The sequence below is a fragment of the Gekko japonicus genome, unplaced genomic scaffold, assembly GCF_001447785.1.
Source record: "Gekko japonicus isolate JY-2015 unplaced genomic scaffold, Gekko_japonicus_V1.1 scaffold42, whole genome shotgun sequence".
Classification (NCBI taxonomy): Eukaryota; Metazoa; Chordata; class Lepidosauria; order Squamata; family Gekkonidae; genus Gekko; species Gekko japonicus.
In genome coordinates, this window is record NW_015165831.1 from 2071780 (window position 1) to 2088466 (window position 16687).

The following is a 16687-nucleotide window of genomic DNA, read 5'->3' on the forward strand; positions in this document are numbered from 1 at the left end:
ATTCCCTTCTGGGGAACCATTGTTGCCAATCTCCAGGTGAGGGCTGGAGATCACTCAAAATTACAACTGTTCTTTAGGTAGCAGAGATCAGTTCCTCTGGAGAAAATGGTGGACTCAGTGTCATTTTACCCTGCTGAGGTCGCCACAGCAAATTGACACTGAGTGTCCAAGGCCGGGGCACCCGCCCAGAGCCTCTTTCTACAGACTGTTGTATTCATTTCCACAACGGACCTTTTTCCTAGTGTTGAAAAGGTGGACTTTTGTTTTGTCTAGACCAGGTCTGAGTGGCAAGAGAAGGCTGAAGTGTTTCAGAATGATTTTTCTCTGTTGTCTCTTTTGTGAGAAAAGCAGGGTCCAAAAATAGTTAATAAATATGAATTAATAAAGCTTTCAGTGGTGCTGTTCAGATTACTGAGGTGATTTTAATATTTTTTAAAATCCTTTCAAATTTGCTTAAATATTAAATGGTGAAATGCAGTGGCACTGGAATAGCTGCTATCTCTTCGTAAGCAAAACAAAGAGAGCACGGGATGGAAGTTTGGAAAGAAGTAAACATCCATGATGTATTATGCCAAAAAAGTCTCCAAAGACCAGAAATTTCTTTTTCCAATATTTCAATTTACTGGAAGAAATTCAAACGCCATTAACACAATGGATCATGCATATTATCTCGTTTCGTGTATAACTTTTTCAAGGTGAATAGTGTTGAAATACAATATTAATCCATTTGACAAACTCTAGTAGTATCTCATAGTGACACTAATGGTTTTGATGAGTGTCACTATGATATACTACTAGAGAGTTTGTCAAATGGATTAATATTGTATTTCAACACTATTCACCTTGAAAAAGTTATACACGAAATGAGATAATATGCATGATCCGTTGTGTTGATGGCATTTGAATTTCTTCCAGTAAATTGAAATATTGGAAAAAGAAATTTCTGGTCTTTGGAGACTTTTTTTGCATAATACATCACGGTTGTTTACTTCTTTCCAAATCTCTTGCTAAGCGACAGATACGAAGGAGCAACAGCAATAGCCAACTGTCCATGTATTTTATTTATTCTGAATGTTGAGTTCACCCTTCAGGGGCCTCCAGGAGGTTTGCCAGTGAGCTAAAATACAAAAACCGCACAAACCAAATGTGTTGGCCGTCAAATGAGAAAAGCCATTACATGTCAGAAATTGGTGCCTGCCTTCAGCTGTCAAAAACCAAAACCTGAAATCGAGAATGTTTTGACTGTCAAATACAGATGTTGGCAGATATTAGAATATTCTAGATAGCATAAAAATCAAGATGTGGACACTTTGTACCTTGCACTAAATTGTACAGTGGATTGATTCAAGAAACCCGTGAAGAAGGCAAGTCCTCTGTTAGCAGGCTGCTCTGCCAAAGTCCACAGAGAATGTAATTAGATTCTCCTGCATTCCAAAATGCATGATTATTATTACAAGAAATCTTTCTCTCCCAGCACAAAGTGTTCTGCTGTCCTTCATCCTTTCAATTCCCCTCAAAAACAATGTTGCAAATAGATCCAGGGCAAAGCAAATTATGGGGACGTGGGGGGAACCATCTTGCAAAAAACGGAAAAAAATGAAGAAAGAGGAGGCATAAATAGTTGAGGTGTGTTAAACTGTAGGAGGGATCATTGGGAAGTTATAAGACAGGAATTTATAACGGCATGTGAGATGAACAGAGCAAATATGGAAATTTCCGTTGCAAGGTGCTAAAATTCAGGGTCATTTAGTAGTAACTGGTTTAAAAGCAGAATAAACTTGTTCACACAACACGCAAGTAACCTTTGGCACTCCTTGCTGCAAGATGTTTGGACAAGGAACTTTTTTTATTGACAAAAACTTTTCTGGAGAGTAGCCATCTTGGTCTGCAATACAGGAGCTAGGTTTGAGTCCTGTAGCTCTTTAGAGACCAAGATTTTTTTTAGGTTTTCATCTGTTGAGAATCAAAGCTGCTTTCATCAGATGCAAATCGGAGATCCCTGAGTCCTTGTATCCCAGTCAGGCGGTTTGAGAGGTGTTGCAAAGAAGAGACGCAGGATACAGAGACAGTGCAAAAACAATCCAGCCCAATTTGAGCTGGGGAGGAAAGCATTTAGGGGGCAGAAAATTAGCATCTGTAGTGAGATAAGAATCCTTTGTCTATTCAGCCCCCCTCTGGGCGGGGTCCATTGTTCTGAATTGTCTATTTCTACTTCACAGACTATGGTGCATACAGAGACTGTTAACAAAGAACAATGGAGAACCCTGAATAACTGGCCAAAAATCAGTCTGTCTACCAAGCTGCTGTGGCTTAGGAACCATGAGAATGAATTGCGATTTAGGGAGTTTTGATTTTGTATTTTTGCCTCTACTATGAACTCGCTATATGGGCTGAAGCAAACCTCTCCCACCCACCCAGAGCTGTAGTACAAGGGGAATAATACACAGCTGCCTACCTCAAAGGGTTATCACAAGTTTGCATATATATGAAGCAGTTTGAAGACTTGGGGGAAGTTTGATTTCTGTAGGCTATTTGGAGGATCACAGCAAGATAAGGTGTGTAAAGTATATGCTGTATAAATGCTAACTTACCTCACAGGGTTGTTGTGAAGATAAAATGGAGGAAATACACCACACAGAGCTCCTCAGAGGACACTGGGATAATAATGTATCAAATAAAGACTTTTTCACTGTATAAGAACATAAGAGAAGCCAATGTTGGATCAGGCTAATGGCCCATCCAGTCCAACACTCTGTCACACAGTGGCCAAAAATACCAGGTGCCATCAGGAGGTCCAGCAGTGGGGCCAGGACACTAGAAGCCCTCCCACTGTTGCCCCCTCCCCACAAGCACCAAGAATACAGAGCATCACTCGCCCCAGCCTGAGAGTTCCTATCTATACCTTCTGGCTAATAGCCACTGGTTGCTCCACTGGTTCTAGTGAAAAGGGTTTCATAGAGAAATACTTTGTAGGACAGAGGAGTAAAACAGGAAATAATTCCCTATTGGCGTCATGTTCCTTTAAATGAAATGTCATGTCATGTCATGTGACTCAGTGATGTCAAATATCTCTGAGGTCATAATATTTCATTGTCTACTATCCAAACCGTCCCAACTGAGTTTTCATCTCTGGCAGCACATTTTTTAAAAAATTGCAGATGGAGTGTCTGCACACCCATTGTAAATATGCTTGGACTGAAAATCCTGACAGAATGCGTCCCATCAGGCCAATCCGGGTATAGTGCAAGTATGAATTCAATGTTTGCTTTTTTCCCTAGCCAGTTTCACCATGACGGCTCCCAACTAGAGATGTACAATTTCTGGAAATTTTGGAGCCATGGGGGGGGGGGAACATTTTCCCCCTGGAAAAAAATAGAAATTTGGGAGGAAATTGAGATATATGCAATATTTACTCTCCTATCAAACCTAAATTAATTTTACTGCTTTAACAACATAAAATGCATCATTTACACCTTACGTTAACATATAAAATTGCAATATTGCACATACTTATGGAATTTAAAAGTTATAAATGCCTTAGTTATAAATATGCAGTACTTGAGAGAAAACTGCAAGCTGATGCACCCTATGCTATCTTTTTTTAAAATATAATTTTTATTAATTTTTTGCATAGAAACAATCAAAAAGAAAGTCAGACATTTTGTAATAACACCCTATGCGATCTTAGCACATGTGCCTTAATTTTTGCTGTCTGGTTAGAGAGAGCTCAGTTCTCCCTCTGAGGCGGAGGACATCTATGGGTGTTACCACCGTCCAATAGGGAGGCAGGAACTAAAACTCTTCCTGTCTGGCGTGTGGGACACCCCCTATCTTCAGTTCTGTTCCTGCCTCAGAGGGAGAGCAGTTCTATTGCAGGCTTTGCCTACTTTAATTACCTCAAATCTTCAAAATATACCTTCTTCCTATCTTCCTTCCTACTTTCTCTGATCTTATACCTTTTACTTCCCCCCCCCCTTCTGCCCTTGGGAGACCCTTATTTAATAGCCAGCGCCGCGGCGACGGCACTTTGATCTCCCGGGCGCCCCTTTCTGTGTAGAAAGAGAGACTCTCTCCTCATGGAGAACAAGAACCAAGACGAATTTCTGGACACTGAAGACTGCGTGGTGGCTGCTGCACTTATTGGATCGCCCGGGGAGGGTACCGGCACCAGCATGCCTCTACAGCTTGGACGTGCTGCCGGCACCGCGTCAGCCTTAGTGCCGCAGAAGAACGGCAAGAAGTCTCACACTTCGGAGCAGCGGCCTGACGACGGCTCGGCCACCTATGGGCCAGGCGCCAGTAATCCCCCCACAGTGCGATTTCAGCGGGAAACCAGGCTGGGAGTCTCCTCAGCTCTGGAGTGGCCTTTCAACACGACATTGACAACCCCCTGCCGGGAGATTTTGCTGCAGGCTGTTTGCTTCGCGTTCAGGCTCTGCCTGCCCCAGCTGGTTCTCTTCTGATTGGTAACGTACAAACGCATATTAACGCGCCTGTTGACTTGCTGGGGCTAATGCGGCAAGCGGTCAGGGATGAAATGTTCACCCTTAGTCGCCCTCCTGCCTTTACTCCCATGAGACCTGGCTCTGAATCCTCCTCCCCTCCCCCCTCGCCTAGAAGGGCTCCTACTTTTATGTCTCATGCCAAACATTGGCCAACTAAGGCTGCCCAGAAATGACCTCTAGAAAGGAGTGGTGATGCAGACCCAAACTGGGGGAGGGGGAGCTTCCTATTGATCCTTAGTCAGAGCTCAGGGAAGACAGAGAATTCCTCTCTGATGAGGAAGAAGAGGAGATATTTGTGCCAGAGCCATCCACCCGCCTCTTTAAGACGGAGGATTACCAGTACTTATTTTCAAAAACAGTGACTGCCCTCCAGCTTCATGATAGCCCTACTGGGGACACACAAACTAGATCCAGGTTGTCTAAGTCCAGTACGGAAGGCATGCAAGAATTCTTTCCCAAACATGCTTCCACGCCCAATGTTCACCCTCTCCCATAGTATTTTGAGAGACAAATGCGGGCAGAATGGGCTAAGCCAATGGCCAACCGCCAGTTTCCTCAAATTGTTAAGAGACTGTATGCTATGCCTGATTTTGTACATGAGATGTTACAGGTGCCAGCAGTGGATGCTCCAGTATCAGCCCTACAGTATTTGGGCCTCCTCTCAGAGGATGGCCAAGGCTCCGTCAGAGACAACTTTGATAAGAAGGGAGAGGCGACTTTACGGAAGGTGCATGAGGCCTTAGCCATGCGGGCTTCAGCCATTTCTTCCATCGTCTCGAGGGCTTCCATTGTATGGATGCGAAAGATGATACAACTTCTACCAGAAAATAACAAACGTCTTCTGGAAGGGGCCTCCAGAGTTCTCAAAGCTACTATGTTCACGGCTGATGCATCCTTGGATGTTCTCACCTTCAACTCTAGAGCGATGGCCTCGGCAGCGGTGGCAAGGCGACTATTCTGGCTCAGGGCCTGGCCAGCGGACCTTCATTCTAAAAATATTGTTTTGGCCTACCCATTCCAGGGTGAGAAACTTTTTGGAGACGCATTAGAAAAAATCCTAATCGAGACAAGGGATAAAAAGAAAGCAATGCCCAAAACTCTTCGACGTTCCGACAGACGTTACACTGGTCCTTTTTGTGCCCAACATACGTTGGCCAGACCAAGACAGGATGCGAAACGATCCTCCTGGGGACAGGCGAGACAACCCTTCAGAAAGGGACCGTTTCCCCCAAGACCCAACAACAGATCCTCGTCCTTTTGATTTGACCGATCCGGAGCAGATGCCAAGCCTTCCAAGGACTGACTACCTGGATGCTCCGGTGGGCGGCCGTCTCCTCCTTTTTTCAGAAGCGTGGTCAACTGCTTGAGCAGACACCTGGTCCTTAGATGTTATACTTCAAGGATATTCCATCAAATTCGAAAGTTACCCACTAGAACGTTTCCTGATTTCGCCTGTTCGCCAAAATCGTCAAAAGATATCACACAGAATGCAATCCAACAATATAAAAAAAGAAGAAAAAGGGGGAAAAAAGAATGCAATCCAACATCTGATAGACATCAGAGCAGTGGAACCGGTGCCCATTCCACAACGGGGCAGGGGAGTGTACTCTATAAGAACAGAGATTGGAGGTCGATCCTGGATCTCAAATACCTCAACCGGTTCATCAAGCTTTGTCATTTCAGGATGGAGACTCTGAGGTCCGTCACGGAAGCCATTCAACCAAGTGAGTTTCTAACCTCGATAGACTTGACAGAAGCGTACATTCATGTGCCCATCCTCCACTCCCACCACTAGTACCTACGTTTCTGCGTGGGGACACAACATTTTCAATTCCGAGCCCTCCCATTCAGACTCTCTACGGCCCTGCGGGTATTTACGAAGATCCTGGTCAACCTCGTAGTGAACCTCAGAGAACAGGGAGTACACATCCACTCGTACTTGGATGATATTCTCGTACATCTATGTACGACTTATGCTCAATACTGGAAACAAGATAAAATACCAGAAAAATGGGAATGGATTAAAAAGGTTTTGTTTATGGCTGAAATGGACAAAATGACAAGAAAGCTAAACAATCAAGAAGATGAAGATTTCTTTGAAGAATGGAAAGATTTTAAAGAATATTTGGTGACCAGTTGGGATGTTACAAACAATTTATTGTGTTTTGAAGAATATTAGAAATGAAATAATATATGATTAAATGGAATTTAAGGTTACCGGATGATAGGATATAGAATAAAATAAGTAATAAGTAAAATTTCTTAAGAAAGTGAATAGTAGAAAATGTAATGGAAAATTTTAAGATTAGAATGTTTAACAGGATAGAAGCATTGCGGGAAGCCAAGTATGGGGGTGAGTAGGGGAAGGCATTTAAAAAATGGGATATGTGAACCATGTGATAAAATGTGTAAATGTGTCAGCAAGCTGCCAAAGAACTCTGTGTAACCTTTGTACACCCATCTCTGCTCTTCTTGGCTTTCCCTGACCCCACTGCGCATGTATGCTACCAGCAGCCTGCAATCTGCATTCCTTTCTGTGTACGCTAATACTGCTGTTGAAACGTAGTTATCGGCAAGGTCAACAGGTGTGGAGTTGGAGTTGTGTCTTCGCGTATGGTATAATGAGCTAGGGCATGAGAAGCCTGGTAATTGTTTATCTTTTAGAACCGTTTCAATTCCCAGGCTTTCGGCGCGAGTTTTAGAAGCACCCGTGAAAGTGGGAACCATGATGATTGGTTATTGCATTTTATGAATTCGTTTATTATTTGGTGCCCTGCATTTCCTGACCATTCCAAACAGTTCCTGTGTGCCAGCTTTCTTCATTACTTCAATAAATACTACTTTACTATACACGTGTATTCGATTGAACGTGTGGAGGATTCGGACAAAATGTTTAAAATGGATTGCATTATCCTGACAATAAAAAGCTTTTAAACAAAAAAAAGAAGAAGCAGAAGACAGCCAGTTCCACTGCGGGCCTGATAGAAGCCCTCCAGGGGCCTGATCCAACCCCAGGGCCACATGTTTGACACCCCTGCTCTAGAAGTTTCGGAGGGCTCAACCCCTTCCCCACATAGGTCAGCTCGTTCCCGCAGAGCCAACACATGACAAGGCAGAACAAGCTCTCCTTCCCTCAGTCTTTCTTTGCCCATCACATGTCAGCCGGGTTGGAAGCAGCCAGCCCCGTGAGGATAGGGGGCTGAGCGCTCTGAACCTTCTAGAGAGCTTTAGAGGAGATCTCTGTCCCATGTGTGCCTGCACAGAAGACCACTCGATGAACAACAGTTACAGGTAAGTGCAATTTACAACTAAGGGCAGCCCTGTTTGTCTACCACACACCTACCTTGTCTTTGAAAGCATTTAACTCATTCAAAAAGAGAAAATATTTCACAGGATTTTTTTTTCTCAGTACTTCCCAAAATGTCCAATTTTTCTCCTAGGAAAATGGGGGAAAGGCCTAGAGAAAATGGGGTCGGGCGTGGGGCATTCCCTCCCCCCATTTTTCCAGTTCCCCCCCAGGCCTTCAGATCTCTACTCCCAGCCAAAGAATCCTGGGGACAAAGACCTTACTCCAAAATAAATACATAAGTCCACAGTTATTCGGATACAGAGTTGAATCTGTTTGAAACCATTCTTTTCTACAACGTAGTTTATCATTTGCTGCGCTATTGAGCACATGGACTCTGTAGACCTGCCACCAGGTGGCACCACTGTGCAGTATGCCAGACATATTTGCTTAGCCCAGAGGTGGCCCAGGCAGTGGTTATTCAGCTTCTACGCGCTTTCCTTTCAGCCCTCAAGCTGCTGGAAATTTCTTCAGGAGCGCTGGTCCACAGGACTGCAGCATTGGCTAGTAGGCAGATGCTCCTACAGAAGGCCATTGAAAGTAGGAGGATGGACGCATCTGGTTCACTAGTTTATGAACCCTCTAGTCCTCAAAAGCGGGGTGACTCTAGGGTTGCCATACTCAAGGTGGGGCCTGGACTTCTGAAATTGCAACTGATCTCCAGGCTACAGAGATCAGTTCCCCTGGAGAAAATGGCAACTTTGGAGAGTAAACTCGTTCGCATTATACCCCCCTGAAGTCCCTCAGTCTTCAGGAATTTCCCAACTTGGATTTGTTAACCTTAGAGAGTCTCTCTCAGATGTGGCTCTCAGATTGGGGGGGGAAAAAACCTAATTTAAACCTAGGTCTGCCTGTATAACATATAGAGCAGAAGACAGATCCAGGTGGTCAGCTGTGTTGGTCTGAAGCAGTAGAACAAAGTTAGAGTCCAATGGCACCTATAAGACCAACAAAGTTTTATTCAAGGCAGGGGTCATTTCCTGCAGGAGCTGCACAGGAGTGGAGCTCCGGCAGTAAAGAGCCCAGGGGGCGGGCACATGCAACAAGCCCCACCCCCTGCTCCCAGCAGCCCTCAGTCAGAGCAAGAAGCAGCCAGGTAAGTTGCAGAGCCCCCCCCCGGCCCCCCGGTCCAAAACAGTTCCGTGGCACCTTTAAGACCAAGTTTTATTCAGGTACAAGCTCTCCCTCCTCTGCGAGGACAGATCTGCACGTCCCCCCCCCCCAATCGCTAGCAATCCAAAACAGTCCAGTGGAGCCTGAACAGTGGGTGTTGCCTTCTGACACACTTCCGGTGATGTCAGGGGGTGGTCCATATGCAAATAAGTTATGCTAATGAGTTTTGCTAATGAGCTCATAGAATCCACTCTCCAAAGGAGCCGTTTCCCCCCATGGCAAGTCAGCTCTGTGGTCTGGAGCTCGGTTTTAATTCTGGGAGATCTCCCGGCCCTACATGGAGGCTGGCAACCCTAACCCCACTTATGGTACCCAAACCCAGGGCTATTTTTGGGCAGGAACGCACAGGAATGGAGTTCCGGATGGCTCCCGAGTTGGCCACGCCCAGCAGGAACTCATTAGCATAATAGGCCACACCCAACAGCAGGAACTCATTAGGATTGGCTACATTAGGGGTGTGTGGCCTAACATGCAAAGGAGTCCCTGCTACAAAAAAAGGCCCTGGGTTTTGACAACAAACAAGGTAAACAGAATAACAAGCAAAAGGTGGGTGTGGCTGGATAAAAAAAAACAGCGGCGAGACACGACAAGCCAAGGGAAGTAATGGGGTGTGGCCTAATATGCTAATGAGCTGTACTGTCAGGGGTGTGGCTTAATATACTAATGAGTTCCTGCTGGGCTTTTTCTACAAAAAAAGCCCTGCCCAAACCAATTTGAAAACAAATCATTTATGTGGAGATTCCCTCTGGGGAGAAGGGAGAGGCTAGCCTCCCCCACTTGTAAGTTGCTTTCGTTCTTCGGATCCGACCACTTACTTATTTGCTACATAACTGGTGGAGACCTGAGTGAAGAACAGTCTGCTTCTGTCACCACATCTGAAGATGGAACAGTACAGCAGGCAGCTACAGGGAAAGGACAGAGACTGACATAGGGAATGGTGGTGTCACTCTTTTCCCTCAGCCTGTTTTCTGGCTAAAATTGCTACCCTCCTTTATGGACACTCCCTCCCATATAAGTAGCTTGATTTTGGGCGGGAAAACAAGGGGACAGAGGTAAAAAAAAAAATTAAATAATTGCTCTCCACACACACACACAAGCTCCAGGTGGGGTGTGGAGATCTTCCCACTTGGGAAATTCCTGGAAATTTGGGACAGAGCCCGGGAAGAGTGGGGTTTGGGGAGGGGGGAGAACCTCAGCAGGCCATAATCTATAGAGTCCACCCTCCAAAGCAGCCAGTTTCTCCAGGGCAACCGATCTCTGTCATCTGGAGATAAATATATAGATAAGGCTTTCTAGAGAAGGATGTATAAAAGCACTGTTTCATTTATTTTTGGTTGTGTGTGCTGTCATTTCATGTGTTATCGCTTTGTCCAACTTAATTGCCGGTGTTTCTGATTCATCTCTGTCTTTTTTTAAACAATTTTTTATTAGGATATAATAATAAGTAAAATTTTACGTCATATAACAAACTTTTCATATCCTTTTATCCAATTATCTCCCCCCCTTCTGACTTCCCACAGTGCTCGAACCTCTATTACATTCTTGAATTTTTTCTCTTTTTCCAATTCTTTAACAACATATTTCTTTCAGGTAATGTATCTTTTTATCTGTCTGTCTATGCATGTTTAAATTTAATCTAAATGTCTATCCAACCTTAGTAATTGTCAAAGCAAAATAAATTGTTTTTTACATCCCAGTATTTCTCCAAGTAGTCTTTAAAGTCTTTCCAATCTGCAAAAAAATCTTCTGCTTCTTGATTTTTCAGCTTTCTCGTCATTTTGTCCATCTCAACCATAAAAAGTAACTTTTTCAACCATTTCCAGATATCAGGAGTTCTTTCTTGCTTCCAACACTGAGCGTATATCATTCTGGCAGTTTTAACCAGATACCACATTAAAGTCCGTTTTGCTATGATTCATCTCTGTCTTCGAGCCACCTTTGCACTATTTATATGACATTCACATACTAAAATAGCACACGTGCACATGCCGAAAACATATCAGTGTTAACAGGGAAACACCTGACATGAGGAAATAGAAAATGGCACAAAAGTAATGATTAACACAAGGGGGAAACAAAACAGAGACAGGGATTTTTCAAGTCGGATTGGTAGGGTTGGGAAACTGGGTCGCAACCTCGGATACAAAGTACATGGCAGTATGTCAGCTATGCTGCCATGGGGGTTGGGGAGTTCATTCTGTGTCTTGTTAATTGTTATTGCATTCCTATCCCTGCTGTTCTGCCTTTGCTGAAACGCTTATCTCTATAAATGTGCAGGAGGAGGTTGTGTTGTCTGGAGGGCTCCTATGTACCGTGAGAGACTCCTGGCTCTCAGCTTTAGCCACCTAACGGTTGCCTGACTTATCCCGCGCGTGGAAGGGTCCCTAATTGGCCAATGTCATGGGGGGGGGTGCATACGAATACCCTATATCCTATTATGCTCTAGTGGCTGTGGCCATACCTAACAGTGCCTGTGTTACTGCATCTATAGCTTTGCAATAAAAGTATAACCGTTCCTGAATGCGTGTACTTCGTTGTTAGCTGTGGGTTCTGACAGGCAGCGCTGTCCATTTGCTCCTCCATTCTCACTATGCAGAACTTGAAGCCAGTCTTGCTGAAACCCATAATTCTGTTCCCTATCTGGGTTGCCTACCCTTCAGGTTTGCCAGATCAGGGTTCAGAAATACCTGGAGATTTTGGGGGTGGAGCCTAAGGAGGACAGGGTTTGGGTTTGGGGAGGGACATGAGTGGGGTATAAAGCCATAGAGTCCACTTTCCAAAGTCTCGGTTTTCTCCAGGGGAGCTGATCTCTGTCACCCGGCAATCAACTATAGTCTCAGGAGATCACTTACCACCTGGAGGCTGGTAATCCCACCGCTCTTAGATGCATTTGTGGCCTACAAAGTTCTGTCCCCACAAAATGTTTGGGGACACAACTTGCCCAAGCTGCAGCTCGCAGGAAAGCTTAACTGTGGGTCCCGTCTCTCTCTCGCCAGCTGCCTCCGCCAGTGCCCATGATCCCAGTGGCACAAAGACCCCTTTCTCAGCAGGACTGGTTCCATGGCTCCCTCACCCGGCAAGAGACGCAGGCCCTGCTGTCCAGCGAAGGAGACTTCTTGGTGAGGGAGAGCCAAGGCCAGCCTGGAGGATACGTCCTGACGGTGATGAGCGGAGGACAGTGCAAGCATTTTATCATCCAGTGCCTGAAGGTAAGAAGAGCTTGAAGTGCTGCTTTTGACCTGAAGTTCCAGTGTTCCAAGTCAGCATGCAGTGTTTGGTAGTAACCAAAATGTTATGTGCTGAGCCTAAGCCACTCCTGAATGTGGACCTTGACCTGGGTGAGCTTGCTCCCCAAGAACAATAGCTGACTAGGATCCTGGAATTGACCTATAGATAAGCAGCGTAATGTAAATAGCCTATCCTTGGGAGTGGTGTGGGGTGTTTGCATGCTTTATAAGCAGGGCTCAAACCCTGCTGAGTGTCCTTGTTCTGTTCCTGAAATCACTAAATAAACTAGAGCTGATCACTGCAATGCGTCCAGAACGCAGTATTTAACACAAAATAAGGCCAAAACCATCTGGGACGAAGAGAAGGCATTCAGTGTGAAATATGTGTCTTCTCCACAGGCCGATTGGAATAATTAAGCCAGGCCTATTTCTCTCAGTCCAACATTGAGAGGGTCTCTAATTCTTTTCACTTGCTGTTTTTTATAAGAGGGGGCAAAGTATTGTTTACCCCAAAGGGTTGGAAACCCAGTAAATGAAAACAAACTATTGGTTAGATTTACAAACTGATCAGATTGTTGGCTTGTAAGCCTGTTAAAAATATGCCAATAGCGTCCTTCAAACTTTTCTGTTCTAGTTTGGCTTCTCAAGTGACCAAGGCCTGGTTGGGAGATCCCTGTGGCCAAGCCCCAACCTCCAACCATCAGGAAACTAAGGAGTGGAAGAAAAAATGGCCTCCATAGTGACACTCTAGAAATTTTCCCTAGTCTCTATGGACTTTACCATAGAAATTAGAGGAAATTCCTAGAGTGTCACCTGGAATTGCCATCATGTCCTCCTCAGGAGGAGGCAGAAAATTTCCATTCTGTCATTTGAAAATGTAGTTTGATTCCAACCCATTGTCTGAAAGGTAAATCCTGGTTTCGCAAACGAACCAAAATAAATACAGTTTAACAGTATGTCTAAATTGAGTTCCTGTCACATGTGCTTATAGTGGACCCATAAACTCAAGGGAGTACCTTCCTTCTTCTATCACCAAGGTGTTGTTTTCTCCATAAATGTCTGGAGGTCTTAAAAGGCAGGTCTCAGTGTACCTTTGAGATCTTCCTGAGATTGGAATGTACCTCTTAATTAATGACCCGTACTAGGCCCTAGACAAAGTTTTTTAGGGTCATCAGCCCCCTTCTGCAAGCATCAGCAGGAGAGAGAAAAATAAAAGGGAAAACTGGAAATGACATCAGTCCTCTCTAGGAATCACCCCAAACTCAACTGTTTTACCATACAGTTTCAGCCAATTCCTAGAGATGTGTGATATCACTTCCAGGAAAACCATCAGCTGACAGCCACAACATCGGCTAACAGCCACCCTCCCATGTCCTCACCACCGTCGCCAGTCTCTTGCTGGTTGCCTACCAGGACAGACCTGACAACCCTTATATCTGTGCTTTTCCTCACACCATCCAGACCTTACCCAAATATCATATGAAAGCAAATCACATTATTTGCCTGGGTTTGTGGGATGGCTTCAAGGCAACCTGGGTCTCCAAAATTTTGTTTCTTTATCCTCCCCTCTCCCTCCTTGGCAGCCCTGGGATCATTTCTTATCGGATGCATCTTTATCTCGTTCCTCCCTTCTGTAGCTCTCCCTGCTCCTCTCCATAACATAAACATCTCCCTGGTACCAGGGCCAACTTATCCATTAGGCACTGTAGGCACAGTGCCTAGGGCCCATGATCCTTTTAGGGACCCACAAAAATGTTTTCGTTTCTTTTAAAATGGGGGAGGGGGGATGAACTTGTGGGGTCGAAGAAAATGTTTTAATTTTTTCCCCCTCACATCAGGGGGGGGAAAGAAATTTTAGGGCTCACAAAAATTGATTAAATTTAGCCCCAAACAGAAAAAAAGTTGAAGTATTTTAAAAAGTTATATTGCTGTAATCTATATCTCCCTGTTATGGTTATGTTTTATCGAGCTATGTGCATTGTAAAAAAGTATTAAAAAAATTAATTTTTTTTTAAAATATTGATATTATTATGGTGGGAGGGGCCCACAAAGGCAAAAGTGCCTAGGGCTCATGAAAGGCATAACGGGGCCCTGCCTGGTACCACTAACAGTTTACACCATCCATCAGGAGACTGTTGATTTCTCCAAAGCTGTCTCATAATTCACCTTTGCTTGTTTTTCTTCTGTTTTGCTGGTTCATTTGGCCTTTCTTTTCAATAACACTGCCAGATGGCTCCGCTCTGGATTGGGCCCAGATCTTGAAGCGTCTTCAGTAAGCAGTGCACTGTCCTGGCCTCTCTACTCTCCGTTTCCAATCATGCGCATTCTTCTCTGCAGGGCAGATACTGTTTTGAGCCAGCTGGCCCCAGTTTCTCCAGCATCCCTCAACTGATTCGCCACCACTTGAAAACATACCAGAGGCTCACGGTGAGATCCCCTGCAGTTTTGCGCACTCCTGTTGTACGGGTAAGTCAGAAGAGTCTCTTAATTCAAAGGAAATAATTCAGAGTGTCAGGTGTCTGTGATTGTTAGAGTTGCCACTTTCCCACTACCCGCAGGGGAATGCCCCCCCGACACTCCCCCATCTCCTGCCAGCACTCACTGGGGAAGCATAGGGAAACTGAGGGGGCAAAACAGTGATTTCCTGATGCTGTGATGTCACTTCTGGTAACATAGCCAGAAGTGCTGTCACCACGTTATGCGACACTAATATTCATCCAGAGTTCTATGGTAAAAGAAGTTACCAGAAGTGACGTCATGGCATCAGAAGACTGCCATTTTACCATAGAGTTCTGGGTGAATGCTACAGCATCCTGTGATGTGGTGATGTCACTTCTGGCCATATAGCCGGAAGTGATGTTGGAAGATTACTGTTACGGTAAATTCCACCCCCTTGCCTGGCTACCAGGAGTTGCCAAGTGCTGGCACATCCTAGTCAGACTTCAGACCAGTTTCCATTTTTCATTTATTTGATTTTATGAAAATGGTTTTGTCTCAGCTTTTCTATCCTACTGGGACCTTCAGTGGCGAAAACAAATGATAAGAATCAAATATATTGAGTCTTTATTCAGCTTTGCCCAAGGAGCTCAGGTTGGCATAGAGAGGTTCTTGCCATTTTGCATTTCTATCAAACCTGTGAGGGAGGTTAAGTTGACACGTAGTGATTGGCTCGAGTCACCCAGTGACCTCTTCACAGACACAGGTTGTCAGACATCAGGTGATGTGTGCAGTGCACAATTAAGATCGGGACCACATCACGCATGGAGAACAGGCGTCAGCCTTTCCCCCTACATAATTTTCTCAACCTGAAACAGGGTTGCCAACCCCGGCTTGGGAGATTCCTGGAGATTTGAGGGCAGTGGCTGGGGAGGGCAGGGAAGTGAGCTCAGCGGGGATGTGATCCCGTACGCTCTGCCCTCTGAAGCTGACATTTCCTCCACGAGAACCGAGTCCACCCAAAGCAGCCATCTTTTCCAGCATCTGGTACCTGTACTCTTTTTACTGAAGATGCAAAAATTTGAACCCAAGACCTTCTCCAACAAGTTCTACCACGATGCCTTTCTCCAAATCACATCCGGATTAAAACAGATATCTGGGAGGGGGAGGGGGATGTGGAACAAGACCACTCCTCTAAAATATTCTGTTAAACTTTCTAAAAGTAGTCTTTCCACTAATTAAAGAGCAGTGTGCTGTTTCACGAAGTCTTTAAGTGTAAAGATGTCAGTCAACAGCAAGCATCCCTTCAGCTTCTTGCTCAGGGATAAAGCATTCTTTCTTGAACTTGGCAAAGAAGAGACTGTAAATATGTATGATTCAAATAGGCTCCCATTAAGCGTCTGAATACTGTCCAAACGAGCTGTCTGCATTCATTGGTTTCCTGCAGGCTCACTTATATCCTTTGAATGTTGAATCTGAAAGCTGACTTGTGTGATTTCCTAGTATTACATGTGTCAGGTTCCACGGCAAGTAACTCTTCACACACGTTTCCTAAGAAGCGTTATGCTTTATTAGTGTACAAGACTGGTACCATGTCCACAGGATTATTGTTAGGAATAACTAGAAGGCGGGAACATCCCAATACATATAGCTGGGCAAGGCAACTAGCTAAGCAAATGAACTTCGAGCGCGCGGGCGGGAAGACTCAGTTTCCTAAGAAGCGTTATGCTTTATTAGTGTACAAGACTGGTACCATGTCCACAGGATTATTGTTAGGAATAACTAGAAGGCGGGAACAACCCAATACATATAGTTGGGCAAGGCAACTAGTTAAGCAAATGAACTTTGAGCGCATGGGCGGGAATACTCCCGGCGGGAGATTACATAATGAGCGGGAAAGTCGCAGGGTTTCCTGAGAGCAGAAAGATTCACACCAAAAGTGAACCGCAAGCCCATCCCACCTCACAAGGCCAGACTGATAACGGCGTCTAGCTCCCACA

At 44.8% G+C, this 16687-nt stretch overlaps 1 protein-coding gene across 1 annotated transcript in view; it reads left to right on the forward strand.

Moving 5' to 3' along the window:
- The first annotated feature begins 5674 nt into the window (after nt 1–5674).
- The window catches only part of LOC107110081 (tyrosine-protein kinase Fer-like), a 37936-nt gene continuing 26923 nt past the window's right edge, over nt 5675–16687 (forward strand). Inside the window, exons 1-3 of the mRNA XM_015410802.1 lie at nt 5675–5824; nt 12021–12233; nt 14589–14717. Of these exons, the coding sequence (XP_015266288.1) occupies nt 5675–5824; nt 12021–12233; nt 14589–14717 (492 nt within the window). The remainder of the gene's footprint in view (nt 5825–12020; nt 12234–14588; nt 14718–16687) is intronic.